The sequence below is a fragment of the Symphalangus syndactylus genome, chromosome 3 (genome assembly GCF_028878055.3).
Source record: "Symphalangus syndactylus isolate Jambi chromosome 3, NHGRI_mSymSyn1-v2.1_pri, whole genome shotgun sequence".
Taxonomy (NCBI): Eukaryota; Metazoa; Chordata; class Mammalia; order Primates; family Hylobatidae; genus Symphalangus; species Symphalangus syndactylus.
Genome location: NC_072425.2, coordinates 138,586,626 through 138,607,054, shown reverse-complemented (window position 1 = coordinate 138,607,054; position 20,429 = coordinate 138,586,626). Strand labels below are relative to the sequence as shown.

Below are 20,429 nucleotides of genomic sequence, written 5' to 3'. Positions count from 1 at the left end.
CCTGCCTCAGCCCCCCGAGTAACTGGGACTACAGGCGCCCGCCACTGCGCCCGGCTAATTTTTTGTATTTTTAGTAGAGATGGGGTTTCACCGTGTTAACCAGGATGGTCTCGATCTCCTGACCTCGTGATCCGCCCACCTCAGCCTCCCAAAGTGCTGGGATTACAGGCGTGAGCCACCATGCCCGGCCAATTTTTTTAAATAAAAAACGACAAGAACCAAACTGAAGGAGGTAGGATCTGCCACTGAGCAAACCAGGACAAGCTGAGCATCAAAATGAATCATGGCAGGAATGGTTTATAACACATTAAATAATAATTAATCCATGAGTCTGTGTCAGGGGAGGAAAGGAATAAAAGATAATAGCACCTCCAAAAGAGAAGAAACAGGAAGCGGAAAAGCACTGTCAGAGACCAGGTAGAAAGCTGGGCACGTGGATATCCAATAGGCCTCTCCAACCAGGTAAGTCCCAAACCAAGCTGGTGATCTCCTCCCAATATTGCCCCTGCCCCAGCTCTCCCTGACTCCCTATGTGGCCATCTCTTTACAGGCAGCTCGGGTGAAGCAGTAGCAGTCCCCTGGCTCCTCCTTCTTTCGTACCCCTCGTCCCATCTATTAACAAATCCCATTGGCTCTACTTTCAAAATATATTTAGGGTCTGACCATTTCCAGCATCTCTAGTGTGACCACCCTGGGTCCAACCAACATCCATCCCTAATGGCCTGTATCTCTGCAATACTTTCACAACTAGTCTTCCTGTTCCCACCTTTGTCCCCTACAGTAGTCACAGTAGTCAAATTCCCACACAGCATTGAGGATAACTCCTGTAAAAGATAAGCCACATGAGTGCTCACTTTTAATTATTTATATAACACTATCCATTTATGTTTTATATTCTTTTCATTATATAATGCAATTCACGGATTTTAATGGAAACAAATTAAAAGGTTAAATCAGATCATGTCCATCTCCTGGTCTAAACTTTCCATCTCATTTAGAAGGAAAAGACAGGATTGAGTGTGGTGGCTCATACCTGTAATCCCAGCACTCTGGGAGTCCAAGGTGGGCAGATCACTTGAGGTCAGGAGTTTGAGATCAGCCTGGCCAACATGGTGCTGTCTCTACTAAAAATATAAAAATTAGCCTGGCCTGGTGGTGCACACCTGTAATCCCAGCTACTTTTGAGGCTGAGGCAGGAGAATCGCTTGAACCCGGGAAGCGGCGGTTGCAGTGACCCAAGATCGCACCACTGCACTCCAGCCTGGGTGACAGAGCGAGACTCCATCTCAAGAACAAACAAACAAAAAAACAACAACAAAAAAGAAAAAAACAAAGTTCTTCACAAGCCCCTGAAGGCCCTATAGGATCTGAGCCCTGCTCTCTTGGGTCCTGTTTCTTCCTTCTCTCTCCCTCTCTGCAGCCCTTCCAGCCACCCTGGCCTCCTCCCTGCTCCTAAAACACCCGTGCAGTCCAGCCTCAGAGTCACTGTGCTTCCGGTCTGCCCTGCTTGCAGTGCTACTCACCCAGGGGTCTGCCTGGTTCCTTCCTTCATGTAATTCAGGCACCTGCTTAAATATCGCCCTCCTGAAGCAGCCAATAGAATAAAAGAACACCCTTGCAAATCCCCATCCCCGATCTTGCTTTGTTTTTCTTTTCAACATGTAACCAGGCAGATCACACATCTGCTTATATTCTATCTTCCTCAACTAGAATATAAACTCCATAGAAGAGGGACTTTGTTCTGGTATTTTATTGCTTCATACATTACTTTGTGGCTATACCTAGAACACTGTCTGGCAGAGAGCAGCAGCATACTTGTGAATAAATTGACAATGGAATGAATTTCCCAGAAACAGTGGGCACAGGGGCACGCCCTCAGACCTGGTTGTCATGGCCAGAGCCAGACCCCAACCCAGACCAGTCAGCTTCACACAGGAGACTCTTTCCAAGAGCAGAGGGGACTCTAACCACAGCCACACAGGTCACACAAGTCTGGTTGTCAAATGACAAATCAGAATAAATGGCCCTGAACGGATCTTAAAAACCAATTCAACCCACCCAAACCCCCAACTCCTCCACCACCCCTTGATGGGTGTGGTGCTCAGAATTTGCCCACTGCTGGACTGCAAAACAGCTCTAAACACATGATTTACGGATAAAGGATCAATGATATTGGTGCCTTTCTTTACAAAACACCGTGCAATTATCTCTTAAAAAAAAAGAGTAATGACATCAATTAACCTGATCCACTGGCCGCATATGCCAGCTCTCACTGACTTGATATTTACCAAGTACTGTTTTTCACTGTTCAGAAACCACAAAACCAGAAAACTGAACAAAAGGAGCTCAAGGGAGTGATTAACACAGTAGCTCTGACCCTAAATGTTACCTAGAGCTGTAGTTCCCAGACTTGGCTGCACATAAGAATCACCTAGGGTGCTTCTTAAAATCCTCATAAGCTGGCCACACCCCAAACCCATCCCATGGTAATCTCTGGGCACATAAGCCAGGCATTGGGTTTCCGAAAGCTCCCCGGGTGTATCCACATGGGCAGCTAATGTTGAAAACCACAGAACCAGAGAGAAGCTAATGGTTGTGTTGGCCTAAGAAGGCAGGAGAAGGACTCACAGTCTCCTTACCTCACCAAGGTGTCACTGCCGGCGCCTCCTGGGCTGTAATAGAGCACGTTTTCCAAGGACAGGGAGAACTTCAGCCCCTCTGCCTCTGAGATGTATAAATTGGTGCGGTTGTTACTGTGGCTGACACACACAAACACCTGGTCCTCGGAGGCATCTGCGATGTAATATTCCTTTGGAATCAAAAGTCAAAAAAGACACGTCAAAAAAACAAATGTGCCCTGTGGGCTTTTTCTATACACACGGAAGCAATGACTTTCAAATGTCCTAGTGACGAATGTTGGCCTAAAGCCCATGAGAAGCTCCCTAACCTTGGCAAAGAAGCTTTGGCGACTTTCCCTTTGGAAAACCTGAGGCAGATCTACAGCTTAGCGAGCCCCTTACTGGCAAATGGGGCACAAAATAATGGGCCACTGCACTGCACAAATGACCTACAAACCTCTTTCCATTAGTAATGTCTCCCTCATTTTCCCATGAGACCTTTCGTTCGTACAAAGTACAATACGGATTAATGCACTTCCCTTTATTTTTCCTAAGGTGACCAAAGGAAGGCAGAATCCATAGAAATTAGCAAAGAACTGGCAAGACTGTTCTCCATATGATCCCATTTGTTTGGTGGAAGGTAAGTAAGTGAGCTACTTACCTTTCACCAAACCACCTGCCAATGTCAAGACGTTCCCCTGTGACCACCTCCCTGTGGCAACTCCTCTAATGACCCCATCCCACGCAGACTTTTCCTATCCATCTTCATGTTATAAAGCTGCATATTTAAGCATTTGCTTATGTCTGGTTTCTTCTGCTACTCAGTCCTTAGTCTCTCCAACCTGTTTCTAAAAGGTGGGACCCAAATCCTATCCTCTGTTGGAACTCGCCCCCTGCAAGCAATACAGGAGGTACTTAATAAGAAAAAAAAAAAAATCCTATCATGCACAAAACTTCCCATTGCTTTAGTACTGGCACATTGCTCAGATGGCACTGACTGTGGCTCCAACCTCTCTCTGCCTGTGCTGCTCCACGTAAAGCAAACTAAGTCTCTCATTCAGCTCTGCTTCAGTGAAGTGGGAAATGCAGACCACGATGCCCAAAGCACAACTGCTCTCTCTAGAGACCTGACTTCAGGGAGGTCATAAAATAACCCACTCCAGCAGGCCATCCCCACAACACCCTTCCTCTGACCTCTGCATAAGGACAATGATACTTCTTCCCATCCTCAAGCAGACCCCACTCACATTAATAGGATGTCTTGTGACAAACTGTGCTGCTTGCATGGGCTTCCGGCCAAAGGAGACCCAGAGCTGGACAGAAGACTGCTGTTGACTGCCCAAGAGATGCTGCCAAGGAAGAGGAGAAAAAAAAATTAATGGTGCCACATTACAGTCATTCAAAAGCAGCAAAAATAAAAATAGAAGAGTCAGATTCTTCCAGTTCTATTGGAAACACGAAATAGAGACTGTGATTGCAAATTCATATTTTTGCAATGTCTGCCATCATTGGGCAGCCTGGGTTGTACTGCTTCATCTTAGACACCCGGTCTGCAACAGACACTAGATACTCCGTGGATATTAGATAAGGAAGGAAATGGTATGATGGTAGAACTTGGACTACAGGAGGTTTTGGAGGCTGCCAACACTTCAGCAGAGTAAGAGATAGAAAGAGGATTGTGTGATGAGGCTGAAAAAACAGGCAGGGAGGAGCCTACAGCCCCCAAACCACTAAAGGGTGAGATCAGCCACACACCACACAAACAAAACATGTTCTTTTCTTCTTTCTACTCCTATTTTTAGATTACAAGGATGCTCCAGTCACAAGGTTTTAATTTGCACCAAGACTTGAGAGAATCTTCATTGTATTCTGGTTTTCCATCTCTGAATAATCTCATTGAGGAAGGTCTTTTGCTAGAATACATATTCATTGGTAGAGTATTCAACATGTCAACCACATCACATTGCGTTTTAGAGATTTTTAAGTCACAGCAAGAATCTTGTAAATGTGTATAAAAACATTAGATTAAGAGCTAGCTCTACCAACTGAGAAAATGACAGAAATCTCTCTAGCTTTCAGTTTATTCATCTACAAAAGGAGAAGCTTATTTGGATCAAGACTTCCCTGTAGATGGGTTTAAATGGTCCAGCAACCCTGTAAACGTATATGCAAAATTTTTTATATATACTCATTTATTTTGCTGTGGAGGCTCCATACGTTTTATCAGATTCTCAAGAAAGTCCACAACTCAAAAATGGGTAAGAACTGTTATAAAGACTCTATGTGGTTTCTTCCAGCTCTAAAAGAACATGGCCAGAAGCTGAAGGCAAATGTTGCATATCTATCAGGAAAGACACGGGGAGGCATACCCTCATGTGGACATAATCATAGCAATGACTATTAAACGTATTGAGATGTTGGGATTCCCAGCCAGAGGGGTTACTTCGGCTTCACTTATCCTTGACTAGGTTGCTGTTTATTATAGATATTAACTTCCTATAGAGTAAGGAACATACTCATTTATTTTATCTGTAATATAACAACTCAGTACCCTGTGCTCATACATGCCCCATAAATACTGTGAGGACCCAGCTGATAAAGACAAAGTTACTTTTAATCCATTTGAGCAGCAGACATTCAAACTACCACTGAACAAATGGTTAAAAGTAGTTTGTTTTAAAGAAATCAGGTAGAGAGGTACGAAAGACTGCCCACCAAAATGGAAACCTGAAAACCATATTAATAGCTTGTACTAAACATGGGGCCGTAGGAAATGATGGATCTATTAAAAATGTAAAAGCATATTAACTGAATGAGAAAACAATTCCCAGCAAAATTGTTACATATAAATTCCAAAAGCCCTTATTAAGTTGATAAAATGTCATGGCTATGTCAGATGATTAGTTTAAGTCAGCCTATATACATACATTTTTGTGAATATATAGAGGAACATATCAATGAAATATACATTTTTATGCTTTGTTTTTTACTACTTCCAACTGTGAGTATAACTTTAAAAAGCGTGATTTCTCAATAACACCCAGGCCCATCATCAGTTAAAAATACTTAACGATTGCTGCTGGGAGGCCTGAGTATTAAGAATATATTTCATAGGTCAGTCTTACCTCATAAATGCAAAAATCACAGAATACTACAATCATCAAAAAAAATCTCAAAATGCATTGATCCCACTACCTTCTTGGAGAATTATTCCTAAACTTGGACAATTCAGGTTCATTCTTAATGGATTTTTAAAGAGTTATTGTATTGTTTTACTGCCACCAAGAAATATATTAACAATTAAACTACAGCATACTAGTGATTATAAGATGTATTGTAAGACTCTGAGATTTTTCTTAATAAACCATAGGTTTTGGGTTGGTTTGTTTTTTATCACTATTACTATAAAAGCAAAGCGTACTCATGGAAAACATCCAACAGCACAGATCGGTATAAGGTAAATGCAGAAGCTCTGCTCTGACCTCCACATCCCTCCTCCCACTGTACCCTGCAGAGTGCCCCTTGGCTAACAGCTCTTGAGCATCCTTTCAGAAATGTACTGTGCCACCACACGCAAGCATACGTACATAGTGACAGACACTGCTACACCTACCCCCAACACCCATTATCCCTTTCCTCCTGAGCAGTGGGACACTGACACCACCCAGAATAAACAACTGCACTTCTCTACCATTTTTGCAGCTATGGGTAGTCACGTGACTAAGTACTAGCCAATGAGATAAAAACAGAAGTTTTGTGCTGGATTTCTAAGAAGGTTGCTTAAACAGACGGAATTGGTGGGAAGAGGTCCTACTTGCTGTCTTTCCTTATTCTTCTTAACTGCAATAAGGACTTGAAGGCTAGTGGATGTCTTGAACCATGAGGTAATGTTGAGAATGGAAATCACCAGTCAGGATGGTAGAACGTTAAGACAGAAACCTGGGTCCCCAAGAACACCAGGACACCAACATACCAGCCCGAGACAGCCTACCTCCAGGCAGCAGGAGGGAGAAAACTAAACTCCTGACTTGGTTAAGCAATTTTTATTTCTAGTCTATTACCAGCAACCTAATATAATTCTAAACTGACACAGGCAATTTAATTTTTCACATATAATTTGGATCATGATATAAATGCTGTTGTATTACTTAACTTTTCCATTAACAGTGTATCTTACTGTCCCACAACTTAAAATTTTATCATTGGCCATGTATCTTAGACATCTTTCCACTTAACAGATACTGGTGGGCATTTTAGTTATTTCCAAGAACATTCTTAAACACACACACACACATATATATGCATGTATTTATTACTTTTTCAGAACTGCGCAATACCATTGGTCGGATGCATTCTTAGAAGAATTATTAAGTCAAAATTTGTATTTTTGATAGCTATCATGAAATGGCCCTCCTGAAAGGTTGTACCAACTAATACATCCACAAACACACATATTTCATCAACTACTAGGAATGATTTAAATATTTGAATCTAATTCAATCTTATAAAGTCTGAGAATTTATAAGAAGACTTTTTTTAATTTTGTGTTTTCATTTCTAATAATTAAAAATAAATTCTGCTGGGCGCAGTGGCTCATGCCTGTAATCCCAGCACTTTGGGAGGCCAAGGTGGGCAGATCACGAGGTCAAGAGATCAAGACCATCCTGGCCAACATGGTGAAACCACTTCTCTACTAAAAACAGAAAAATTAGCTAGGCATGGTAGAGTATGCCTGTAATCCCAGCTACTCGGGAGGCTGAGACAGGAGAATCACCTGAACCTGGGAGGCGGAGAGTGCAGTGAGCCGAGATCACGCCATTGCACTCCAGCCTGGCAACAGAGCAAGACTCCATCTCAGAAAAAAATAAATAATTAAATAAATAAATTCATCTAGGTATCTGAATAACCTGAATTTCCATTTATATTTGAGATTGTGTTAAGAGCAAAAAGAAATGGACGATCAAGGAGAAAAGAGGAGAAAGGAACTAAATAAAGGACATTCTTATCAAGTAAAGGCCAAAGGATACTGCAATGAGCTATCCCACTGAAAGTTGCATGGCAGCTCAGCTAGAGAAAATGGGTAAAGAACTAAGCCCTCCCAGGGCATGTGGAAGCACAGGGCCACTAGTTCAGAAGCACCAGAGCCATGGGTCACATCCTCCCTTGGAGCAGCAACAAAGCTTCAGCAAAACATCCTCATCCACCTTAATGTTGTTTACAAAAAAAAAAAATCATAAATAAAACATAGCTAAAACCCAACATCTGGGATATTCCAGGGGGGAAAAAAAGTAGTGAGTAGATAACTAAGGAGAGGTTGGCAAATGCAGGTAAGTAATATTGAAGCTGGATGAGGGCACATGGGGAGGTCATGTCAGCATTAACTGTTCTTTCGTGTAGGCTGGAAAATGCCTATAATAAAGTTTACAAAGTTAATATTAATTGGAAGCATTTCTAGGAACTCTAAAAATATACTTATCCATAAAAGCAAGAAAAGCACTGACAAAAATCCTCAAAATCAACTTTTTCAGAAATCTGCAAATGAAACAAAGGGTTGCAAAAATCCAAGGCACATTCACTCAAGAACGATGGCTGAATCTTGGCAAAAATAGCCAGCTTTGTGATGTTTTCATTTGCCCTAATCCCATCCCCCACTCTCTAGCTCTGTGGTAGCCTTGGAAACCCACAGCCTCACATCTACAATAGCTGTGAAAAACAGCAGCCTAGCAGCCACTGGAGAGGACAGAACAGGTCTGGAGTTCCCAAAAAGCCTGACCTGTCTGGGGGCTCACAGGAAAGCTGCATTATCAGCTCTTGTCTTTACATAGCCTGACTTGGTTCATGATATAGACAGCCTTATAGCCAGCCAAGGCATTTACTGAAAATAGTGAATAAAAACTAGCAAAGGCTTATCATTGTAACTTCTGCAGACAGTATTACCAATTGAGAATAAAAAGAGGCTAACTAAAAAGCTTAAAAGGAAAAACTGGGGAAGAAGATGCCCTTAGGAGGCTTTAATAAGCTCTAGAGTATTCCTGGGACTCTACAAGGTCAAGCACATAAGAGCCGTGAGTATGCTCAAAAAAGAAAGAAACAGGGTCTAATCTCTTACCTCCAGCTAATCTTGAAGCTCTACATAAGCAGGAAGTGAAGGCTAGGACAGAGTTGTAAACTGCCTGCCAAAGCATTGAAGGTATACCCCAACACACACCCAGAGGCCATTAGCAAAGGCTGAGAAACTCAGTGGTTCAAAGAGTTTAAGAAAATCTCTGTCTTATGATTAGCTGACCAATAAGCTAAATTATGAGACACTTCAGTAGCAAAAACAATAAAGAACACAAACTTGATAGCAGTACAGGAAACTCCCTGAACAACAATAACAACAACAACAAAAACAGCAACAACAAATAGCAACAACACAAAACCTTGAGGAGGGGGTGTCAGTGGTTTGGAGCTGCCACACCATTTAAAATGTCCACTTTTCAACAAAAAAAATCACAGGACAAGCAAAGAAACAACAAAGTATAGCCTATACACAAGCAAAAATAGTCAGTAGAAATTGTCCTTAAAAGCTCAGACATTAGACTAAGTAAAAAAAAAATTAAATAAGTTATCATAAATATGTTCAAAGGACTAAAAGAAATCATGTATAAAGTATGAAAGGATAGTATGAGAACAACGCCTCATCAAATAGAGAATATCAATAAAGAAATAGAGATTTAAAAAAAAAAATAGAAATCTGGGAGTTGAAAAGTATAATAAATCAAAAGAATAATTTAGTAGAAGGGTTCAACAGCAGATTTGAACAAGGAAAATAAAAAAGCAGTGAACTTTAAGACATGTCAATTGTGATGTCTCAGTCTGACAACAAAAAAAAAGAATGTTCGCCACTGCACTCCAGCCTGGGTGACAGAGCGAGACTCCATCTCAAAAAAAAAGAATGTTAAAAATAAACAGAGCCTAAAAGATCCAGGAAACACCATCAGTGTCCTGACATACACATTACCGAAGTCACTGACGAGATGAGAGCATAAAAGAGAAAGAATATTTGAAGAAATAATGACCCAAAACTCCCCAAATTTGATGAAAAACATAAATCCAGTAAGCTCAATGAATTCCTAGAAGGATAAACTCAGAGACCCATACCCAGACACACCATAGCAAAACTGCTGAAAGCCAAAGATAAAGAACCCTGGAAAGCAGCAAAAGAAAAATGACTCATCTCATCTAAGGAGTCCTCAATTGGACTAAAACTGTGCTGATGGGCTTAAAGAGTATAAAGATGAGACAATAATAGCACAGAAGCAGGGACACAATAAAGCTATATAATGACAAAGATTTTGTACACTACTGAAGTTACAGTGTTATTGATCCAAATTAGATTTCATAAATTAAGATATTTATTGTAATCCCCAAAGCCCAGATTAAGAAAACACCTGGGAAAAATTTAGTGAAAGAAGGTACAAGGGAATTTAAATGTTACCCTAGAAAATCTGTATTTAATACAAAAAAAGGCAGTAATGAAGTAATAAAGGAACCAAAAAAATTATGAGGAATATAGAAAGCAAACAGCAAAATAGCAGATATGTAGTCTACCTTTCAGTAATTACATTAAATGTAGGTGAATTAAACACCCTAATCAAAAGGCAGAAATTAAAAGAATGCATAAAAGACCTGACACAACCATATGCTATTTACAAGGATTCAAAGATACAAATAGATTGAAACTGCAAGGATGAAAAAATGATATGCCATGTGATATGGTTTGGTTGTGTCCCCATCCAAATCTCATCTTGAATTCCCACATGTTGTGGAAAGGACCAGGTGGGAAGTAATTGAACCATGGGGGCAGGTCTTTTCTGTGATAGTGTTATCACTGTTCTCCTGCTAGTGAATAAGTCTCATGAGATCTGATGGTTTTAAAAAGGAGGAGTTTCCCTGCACAAGCTCTCTTCGCCTGCTGCCATCCATGTAAGACATGACTTGCTCCTGCTTGCCTTCCACCATGATTGTGAGGCTTCCCAGCCATGTGGAACTGTAAGTCCATTATAAACCCTTTTTGTAAATCGCCCAGTGTTGGGTATGTCTTTATCAGCAGCATGAAAACAGACTAATACACCATGTTAACTGTACCCAGAAGAAAAGAAGAATAGCTATAATAATAGGCAAAATACAATTTAAGACAAAAAATAGTTACTAGAGACAAGGAAGGACATTCAATAATGATCAAAGTGTCAATCTAGAAGAATTAACAATCATAAACATATACACACCTAACAACAGAACTCCAAAGCACATGAGGGAAAACTGCCAGAATTGAAGGGAGAAATAAATAATTCAAGATGATAATACTTAGAGATCTCAACAGTTGAAGATTTTCCCAACTTCAATATAGAACAAGGCAGAAAAGGAAAAAGATAAACTGAACATCACCATCAGCCAAGTAGATTTAATAAACATTTATGGAACATAATACCCAACAACAGCAGAATACACATTCTTCTCAAAGCACATGTTTCATTCCACATGTTCAGCCACATTCTCAAGGATAACAGATGTTAAATATTAAAATAAGCCTCAATACATTTAAAAAGAACTGAAACCATATAAAGTACATTCTGTGATCATAATAGAATAAAATGAGAAACCAAAAAGAGAAGGAAATTCACAAATATATTGAAATTCAACAACACATTCAAAAATCATCAATGAGTCAAAAGGAATCACAAGAGTCATTAGAAAATACTTTAAGATGATGAAAATGAAAACATAAGCATATGAAATGCAGCTAAAGCAGTGATTAGAGGAAAATGTATACCTGTAATCACTTATATAAAAAAAGAAGAAAAATATCAAATCAATAACCTGACTATCCACCTTAAGAATGTAGAAACATAAGGGCAAACTAAGCCCAAAGCAAGCAGAATGAAAGAAATATAAATATTAGAGTAGGAATAAATGAAATAGAAAAGAGAAAAATAATAAAGAAAATTACTCAAATAATATACTGATTCTTTGAAAAGATTAACAAAATTTAATAAACTAGACTACAAGCTAGACTTACCAAAAAAAAAAAAAAAGAGAAGACTCAAATTACTAAAATTAGGAAAGAAATAAGAAACATCATTAACAACCTCACAGAAATAAAAAAAAAGATTAATGTGAACATTATGAATAAAAATTAAATAACCTAGAATAAACGAACAAATTACTAGAAAGATACAAACTGCTGAAACTGAACCAAAGAGAAATTTTAAAAACTGAAAAGATTGAATTAGTATCCAGAAAACTTCCCACAAAGATGGTAAATTCTGCCAGACAAATTAAAGGATAAAAATGATTATAAACCAAGAGCATGTGGGATTCATTCCAAAAATGTGCATTGGTTTAACGTATGAGAAAGATCCATCAGTGTAATATTCAATGTTAATAGACTAAAGGAGGAGGAAAAAAAGAAACATACGAATATCGCAACTGACACAGAAAAAGCACTGACACAAGCCCAGACTTTTTCATGATAAAAACACTCAACAACCCAGGAATAGAAGGGAACCTTCCTCAAACTGATAAAGGACATCTAGAAAAACTCCACAGTTAAAAATCATACTTAATGGTATAAGACTGAATGCATTTCCCCTAAGATCAGGAATAAGACAAGGATGCCTACTCTCTCCAATCCTAGTTGACATTTTACTAGAGGTTCTAGCCAAGGCAGTTAGGCAAAAAAATAAGTAAATAAAAGGCCTCCAGACTGAAAAGGAAGAATTAAAAGATGATGTTGTCTCTTTTAGCAGACAACATCATCTTGTAAACAGAAAATCCTAAGGAATCCACACACCAAAAAAGTTAGAACTAATAAAGTTCAGCCAGGTTGTAGAATGTAAGATCAATAATACAAAAATCAATCATGTTTCTATATACTAGCAATGAACAATCTGAAAATGAAATTAAGAAAAGAACCATTTACAATGGAGCCAAAAAGAATACTTAGGAATTTTTTTTTTCTTTTGAGACAGATTCTCGCTCTGTCATCCAGGCTGGAGTGCAGTGGCACAATCTCAGCTCACTGCAATCTCCACCTCCCAGGTTCAAGCGATTCTTCGGTCTCAGTCTCCTGAGTAGCTAGGACTACAAGTGCACTCCACCACGCCCAGCTAATTTTTGTATTTTTAGTAGAGACGGGGTTTTGCCATATTGGCCAGGCTGGTCTCGAACTCCTGGCGCCTCGTGCTCTGCCTACCTCAGCCTCCCAAAGTGCTGAAATTACAGGCATGAGCCACCACGCCCAGCCAGGAAAAAAATTTTAACTAAAGAAGTCTGGGACTTGTACACTGAAAACCAGAAAACCCAGTTGAAAGAAATTAAAGAAAACCTAAATAAATGGAAGAATATCCTTTGTCCATGCATTGGAAGGCATGATATATTAAGATGATAATACTCTCCAAATTGTGTTGAATCTGTAGATCAATCTCTATCAAAATCCTATCTGTGGTCTTTGTTTTGTTTTGTTTTGGCAAAAAATTGACAAGCTGATCTTAAAATACACATGGAAATGCAAGGAACCCAGAATAGCCAATACAATCTTGAAAAAGAACAAAGTTGGAGAGTTCAAATTTTCCAAATTCAAAACTTATTAGAGAACTACAGTAATCAAGACAGTGTGATGCTGGCATAGGGATAGATATATAGATTAATGGAATAGAATTAAGAGTCCAGAAACAGGCCAGGTGCAGTGGCCTGGGCAACATAGTGAGACCCTGTCTCTTCAAAAACTTAGCCAGGCACAGTAGTGCATGCCTGTAGTTGCAGCTACTCAGGAGGCTGGGACGGGAGGACCATTGAGCCTGGGAGTTCAAAGCTGCAGTGAGCCATGACCATGCCACTACATTCCAGCCTAGGTGACAGCAAAACTCTCTCAAAAAGAAAAAAAAGAAAAAGAGAGAGAGAAGGAGTCCAGAAATAAATTCTCATATTTATGAGAAATTAACTTTCAACCAAGGTGCCAAGGAAAAAGTATAGCCTTTTCAACAAATGGTGCTGGGACAACTGGTTATCCACATGCAAAAGAATGAAGGTAAGTAACTATTTCACGCTAGATACAAAAATTAATTGAAACTGAAATGAATCATAGAATGTAAGAGCTAAAACTATACAACTCTTAAAGGAAAGGGAAGTATATCTTCATGACCTCAGATTAGGCAATAGTTTCTTGGATATAACAATAGCACAGGCAACAGAAAAAAATTGATAAATTGAACTTCATCAAAATTAAAATCATGGCTGGGCATGGTGGCTTGTGCCTGTAATCCCAACACTTTGGGAGGCCAAGGTGGGAAGATTGCTTGAGCCCAGGAGTTTGAGACCAGCCTGGGCAACATGATGAAACCCCGTCTCTATAAAAAATAAAAAAATTAACAGGTATGGTGGCACATGCCTGTGGTCCCAGCTACTCGGGAGGCTGAGGTAGGAGGACTGCTTGAGCACACGAAGCTCACAGCTGCAGTGAGCTACGATCGCTCTGCTGTACTCCAGCCTGGGTGACAGAGTAATATCCTCGACTCAAAAAAATAAAATAAAAATAAAAACTTTAGTGCTGAAAAAGAAAAGAAAGTAAAAAGATAAACCATGGAATGGCAGAAAAGATGTGCAAATCATGTAACTTGTATATAAAGAATATACAGAATAAAGAACTACTATAACTCAACAGCAAAAAAGAACCCAATTCAAAAATGGACAAAGGAGTTGAATAGACATCCGTCCAAGAAAGACATACAAATGGCCAACAGCCACATGAAAAGATATTCAACATCCTTAGCCATCAGGAATTCAAATTAAAACCATGAGATACCACTTCACACTTAACTAGGATGGCTATCATCCAAAAAACAATAGCAAATGTTGACAAGCATATGGGAAAACTACACCCTAAAACATTTCTGGTGGGAATATAAAATGGTACAATAGTTTTGGAAAACCACTTGATCGATTCTGAAAAAGTTAAACACAGAATTGTCACATGACCTAGTAGTTACGCTCCCAGGTATAAACCTAACAGAATTAAAAACATAAGGCCGGGCGCGGTGGCTCAAGCCTGTAATCCCAGCACTTTGGGAGGCCAAGGCGGGCGGATCACAAGGTCAGGAGATCGAGACCATCCTGGCTAACACGGTGAAACTCCGTCTCTACTAAAAATACAAAAAATTAGCCGGGCGTGTTGGCGGATGCCTGTAGTCCCAGCTACTCGGGAGGCTGAGGCAGGAGAATGGCGTGAACCCGGGAGGTGGAGCTTGCAGTGAGCCGAGACTGTGCCACTGCACTCCAGCCTGGGCGACAGAGCGAGACTCCGTCTCAAAAAAAAAAAAAAAAAAACACATAAGTTCACACACAAACTTGCACACGAACATTCACAGCAGCACTGAAACAGTGAAATAGTAGACACAAGCCAAATGGCCACAAACTAATAGATGGATAAATAAAATGTGTTATATTCATTATAAATACTAGTCAGCCATTAAAAATGGTTAAAGTAATCATACATGCTACAATATAAATGAAACTTGAAAACATACTGTGAAAGAAACCAGTCACAAAAGGTCACTGTGTCCCCACCCAAATCTCATCTTGAATTGTAGCTCCTCCATAATCCCCATGTGTCACGGGAGGGACCTGGTAGAAGGTAACTGAATCACGGGGGTGGGTTTTCCTGTGCTGTTCTCATGATAGTGAATAAGTCTCATGAGATCTGATGGTTTTATAAAGGACAGTTCCCCTGCACACGCTCTCTTGCCTGCCGCCATGTAAGCCATGCCTTTGCTCCTCCTTCGCCTTCTGCCTTGATTGTGAGGCCTCTCCAGCCATGTGGAACTGTGAGTCTATTAAACCTCTTTTCTTTATAAATAAGCCAGTCTCGGGCATTTCTTCATAGCAGTATGAAAGTGGACTAATAAAGTCACAAATTGTATGATTTCCATTATATAAAATGCCCAAAATAGAAAAAGCCATAAAGATACTAGGTTAGTGGTTACCAGCATCAGGGAGGAGAAGGGAAGTAATGGTAATGGGTACATGGTTTCTTTCTGGGGTGATAAAAATATTTGAAATTAGGTAATGATGATCATTGCACAACCTTATGAATACACTAAAAACCACTGAATTGTACACTTAAAAGCGTAAATTTTGTAGAATGTGAATTGTATCTCAATACAGTTGTAACAAATATTAGTTTTAAACGTATTGGTATTATAGTTTTATTTTTAATCTGTAAATGTTTGGGTTTTATTGATCATGTATGAGAGTTATAAGCATTGGGTGCTTATACATTTAAGTAACATAGTCAAAATAATTTATAAGTCGTTTGGTTTGGGTCAGTTATCCTATAATTCACAACACAGTTTTGTCAGCTGATTTCTCATCTAGAAGCCCACAACGCCCTGCAGCAGTTACTAAACTGTTCTGTTACCTCTGATCAACATTAGAGACTAAATTGGCTTAAGGTTGAAAATTGGTTTTCAATAGTGAAATTCGTGGTTGCTTAGTCAGAATCATGAAAATACACATGGACCCTCACTTGGGAGATTGGTGTGACATCAAAATACTTGAATTGGGCATAATATTCTAAAGATACCATCCTGTCATTAACAGGGCATAACAATTTAGAGAGGCCCATAACCTATACTTTTCGGGATAATGCCTGGGACCTGTCAAGACATTGCGATTCCAGTTACCTGATGCCGACTGAAGGGGCAACAGACAACTATCAGCATAGTCAGCAACTACAGGAAGTTAGACAACTATCTGTAAAGGTCCAGATAATAGATATTTTAGGCTTTTGGAGCCATACCGCCTCTGCATAGGTAGCTATGCAACTCTACCACTGGGCATGAAAGCAACCTTAGACTACACATAAGCAATGAGCATGGCTGTGTCCCAGTAAAACTTCATTTACAAAAGCAGGTGGCGGGCCACAGTTTCCTAGCATCCACTCTAGAACACAGCGTCTGCAGCATGCAAGGCGTGGGTGGCTGCATCATCTGTAAGGACACAGAAGAGACTTCAAGTCCACAGATCATGTCTTTGCTTCCTGATACACATTTGTGCAAGAAATATCTGGGCCTGGCTTGCATGATAATCTTAATCTGGTAGTGAGGTTATGAGGTTGTGAGGTTGTAGGGGAAGTAGCTAACCCTGACCCACCTCAAGCTTTTCAGCAATTACTGTTATCTACTGAAAGAGTCTAACAGTTGTATATTACCAAATTAACAAATCACAGAGGAACCTCATTGTTTCTTTAATGGCCCTATCATTTTGATGTAGACTATGAAGACAAATAAGTGAACTTTATGTCAAAAAGCAAGGAATAAAAATTAAACAAGGCAACTTAAGGGCAAAAAATACAAAGCACATTACAAAGCCAGAGCAAGGCCAACAGGGTACCAGGAGGTTCTGAAGACCTGGACACCAGCTCCAGTCCAGAAGCCAGGGGGCTGAAACAGTAACTTGCAAAGGACTGTAATCGTTCATGGTGCTGGAAGGAAGCAAAAGAGTTAATCACACAAAACCAACTTTCTGTAGTTTTAAAATCAGTTCTTTGATTTTTCCCAATTTGATTTGAATTCATTTAACACTAAAGCCAGCTGGAATTCTCCAAGCTCAGGCAGCCTTAGAGCTAGGCAGACCCCAGATAAAAAGTTACACTTGCAGGTTTCAACACTCCTACTGGGAGGGGATTATCTCACCAAGGCCAACTTTGTTTATCCTTGTGGTTTAGCAGTCTGATGCAATAAAAAGGAGGAAAGCACATATTTTATGTGCTATCCATAGCCAGTTGTGTTTCTTTTCTCATCAATCCATCCCTTGAGAAATATTCCCTAGACAGTAGTACAACTCTGTCATTTGAAGCATCTGCCTGTAGAAGACTCAGGGCAGAGTTTCCCAAACTGGTGATTCTTAGACAACCTTGGGATGATCTGGGGAAACGTGCATTTGAGCCCTGCAATCTGCACTTGTAACAACTGTCCTTGTCTGATGCTGACGTGGGTACTCCTAAGACCACAATTTGGGAAACACCTCCCAGTGGTGGCCTAACTCATCTTACCTACACCCTCTCGCTAACACCACTGACCTTGGAATCTGGTGGCTCATCCATGTGCAGAAGGAGGAGCCAACTCATAACTACAATTTTGCCACTAACAGCATATAAATAAATAAGCCAGACAGAGAGTTAAGAATTGCCTATAAAAGTACCAAAAATTTAATACCTCTCCCACCAAATTTCTAAAAATTGACTACTTTTTAAATTAGGTGGGCAAACATGGCATTCATTCAACTCTATTGTGCATGTGCCATCTATCAAACATAGTGCAAGGCACTGGGTACTGTATCAGTGAGATCAAAACAAATATGACCCCTAATCTTACCACTGGCCAGGTTTAATTAAAAACTCACCACAGGCACTCTGTGAATCAGATACATCTGGAGAACAGACATAGCTGTTAGATTGGAATGGAGGGCACAGAAAGCTCCAGCTAGACGTTTTTTTTTTTTTTTTTTTTTTTTGAGACAGTCTTGCTCTGTTGCTCAGATTGGAGTGCAATGGCATGATCTTGGCTCACTGCAACCTCCACCTCCCGAATTCAAACAATTCTCCTTCCTCAGCCTTCTGAGTAGCTGGGATTACAAGCATGTGCCACCACACCGGACTAATTTTTGTATTTTTAGTAGAGACGGGGTTTCACCATGTTGACCAGGCTCGTCTCAAACTACTGACCTCAAGTGATCCACCCACCTCGGCCTCCCAAAGTGCTGGGATTACAGGCATGAGCCACCATGCCCGGCCCAGCTGGGATATAACTTAAACTCTCGGCCGTGACACCTAGAAATAACCCGGTTAAGAGAAATGCACAACAGCTATCCATCCTGCCCTGGTTCACGCAAAAAGGAGGACAAACCAGGCAGTCAGTCAATGTGTTTTAGAGTTCAGAATTAAAATCATACAGTAACTCCAGGCCCAAGGCACTAAGGCAGAAAAGGCCTATAAACCCTGGAGAACTGAAGACAAGGTTTTAGACCACCATACTGAAAACTCAAGACTGTCCAACTGATGTCACAAGGCACCAGTGCTTGGGCCTGATTTCTCATCTGTGTGTTCCCATCACCCCATCCCTGCCCAAAGCCATTCAAGGATGCTTATGTTTCTGGGCTGCTGTACATATGTGTGCATGTGTGTCTAAGAGAAAGATAAAGAAAGAGACAGGCAAGGCAGAAAGGCACTGAACCAATGTCTATGGGTCAATGCAAATGGTCTGACAAGAAAAACTGACATAGGCTAATGGTTTTTCAGAACATTTTGCAAGGTATGTAACTGGAAATGCCTCTAGCCTTTAGCCGCCCACATCTCTCTTCTCATTCTGTCCTTACTCCCTGCTTTTCCTGCTGGGGAGATCCTCTCTTGACCCTAAAATCCTACCAAGAAGGTTGACCTACTTCCACCTGGCCTGCTACCAATTATAGAAGTAAATGGGAACCTGAAGGAAAACATTACGTCTGATTTCCGTCTCTAAGGTTAACAGTGACAGATAACAGAGCGACCTCCCAGTTAGCAAAGGCCTTCAACAGAGCCTGAGTCAACAAGGGAAGGGCACCATCAGGAAAGCAAGCTAGTAGCCTCCCAGAAATAAGTGTCCCACCTGCCCTTGACTGGGCCTGGTTTTTTCCTTTACAACCAGGGTGATAAAGACTGAACTCAATACAATTTCAAGACAAGTCCTGTTGAGTAATCAACTCTGGTTTTAAATGAGCAAGCCCACCATTTCGGCATCTGGCTCCAACACATCAAATCAAGGGGAAGATTTTCCCAAAGGCTGAGAGTTAAGCTACTTACTGACAGCTGGAAGCTTAATCACTGCTTTTCTTAGAGCATTAACTCCCACTAGCCAATGACTACACATCCTATTAGCCATGTAAATTAACATGTGTTGAAAAATCTCAAAGAAATCAGCCTAAGTTTAAAGGAAATCAGGCAGTGGGATTAAAGGAAAGAAGCCACTGAGCCACCCTCCCTCCTCCATTCTTTGTTCTTTTCATTGGGATTTCAAAGAAATACGTCTTTGTCAAGGATGCTTGGCTACCAGGAAACAACCAAATTCCTAGAGCCTAGAGCCACTTTGAGTGTTTGTCCTAGGCCTCTCCACTCCTCTGACTTCCTAGCACCTGCCAAGCCCTTTGGGAATGTTCATCAACATTGTCAATGTTGAGAATCCTTCAGTCAATCTGTCCCAATCACATCCTTCCAATTCCTGTGTATGCAAAGTCACCTGTTTAATCACAGAATGCCAAACTTCACAAAGGAAACTCAAAAGTAGTTTATTCTTTAGTACATTCAACTTACCACCACCTTTGTAGCAAACATGTACTTGTCCCGAAGCTGAAAATCTCTCACTTCCTCAAGGATCACTTCCTGGTTTTCCCGGGACTGGAAGAAATCTGTACTTCGGAAAACAGTGGAGTAGCCAGAGGGTTCATGTCGTTCAATGTAGATGGTATTTGGTTTGTCATAGGGATCAATTCCCCTGGCAGAAAAAAAAAAAAAAAAAAAGGTTGTTATCATTTGCATATTTAATTACTAGAGGCATGGAAGTTTTGCAATGAGGATAATCAACTGGAGTTTAGGCCTCCCATGGTGTAACCCATAGATGATACTCTCTGTGCCTCAAACATATCCCTTTGGTTACTCCTTGACTCAGGGTAGAGGTGACAAATTGCCATTTGTAAGGTGTTTTAAGTTGTTTTCAAAGCATCCTGGGTTTAGCTCAAGGC

General features: G+C 40.3%; 1 protein-coding gene across 2 annotated transcripts in view; it reads right to left on the bottom strand.

The window, feature by feature from the left end:
* Positions 1-20,429, bottom strand: part of SORL1 (sortilin related receptor 1) — a 289,661-nt gene that overhangs the window by 117,881 nt on the left and 151,351 nt on the right. For both annotated transcript variants that reach the window (XM_055273513.2, XM_055273512.2), the window contains exons 6-8: positions 20,002-20,182; positions 3,866-3,967; positions 2,640-2,809 (exon numbers count right to left, since the gene is read on the bottom strand). In XM_055273513.2, the coding sequence (XP_055129488.1) occupies positions 2,640-2,809; positions 3,866-3,967; positions 20,002-20,182 (453 nt within the window). The remainder of the gene's footprint in view (positions 1-2,639; positions 2,810-3,865; positions 3,968-20,001; positions 20,183-20,429) is intronic.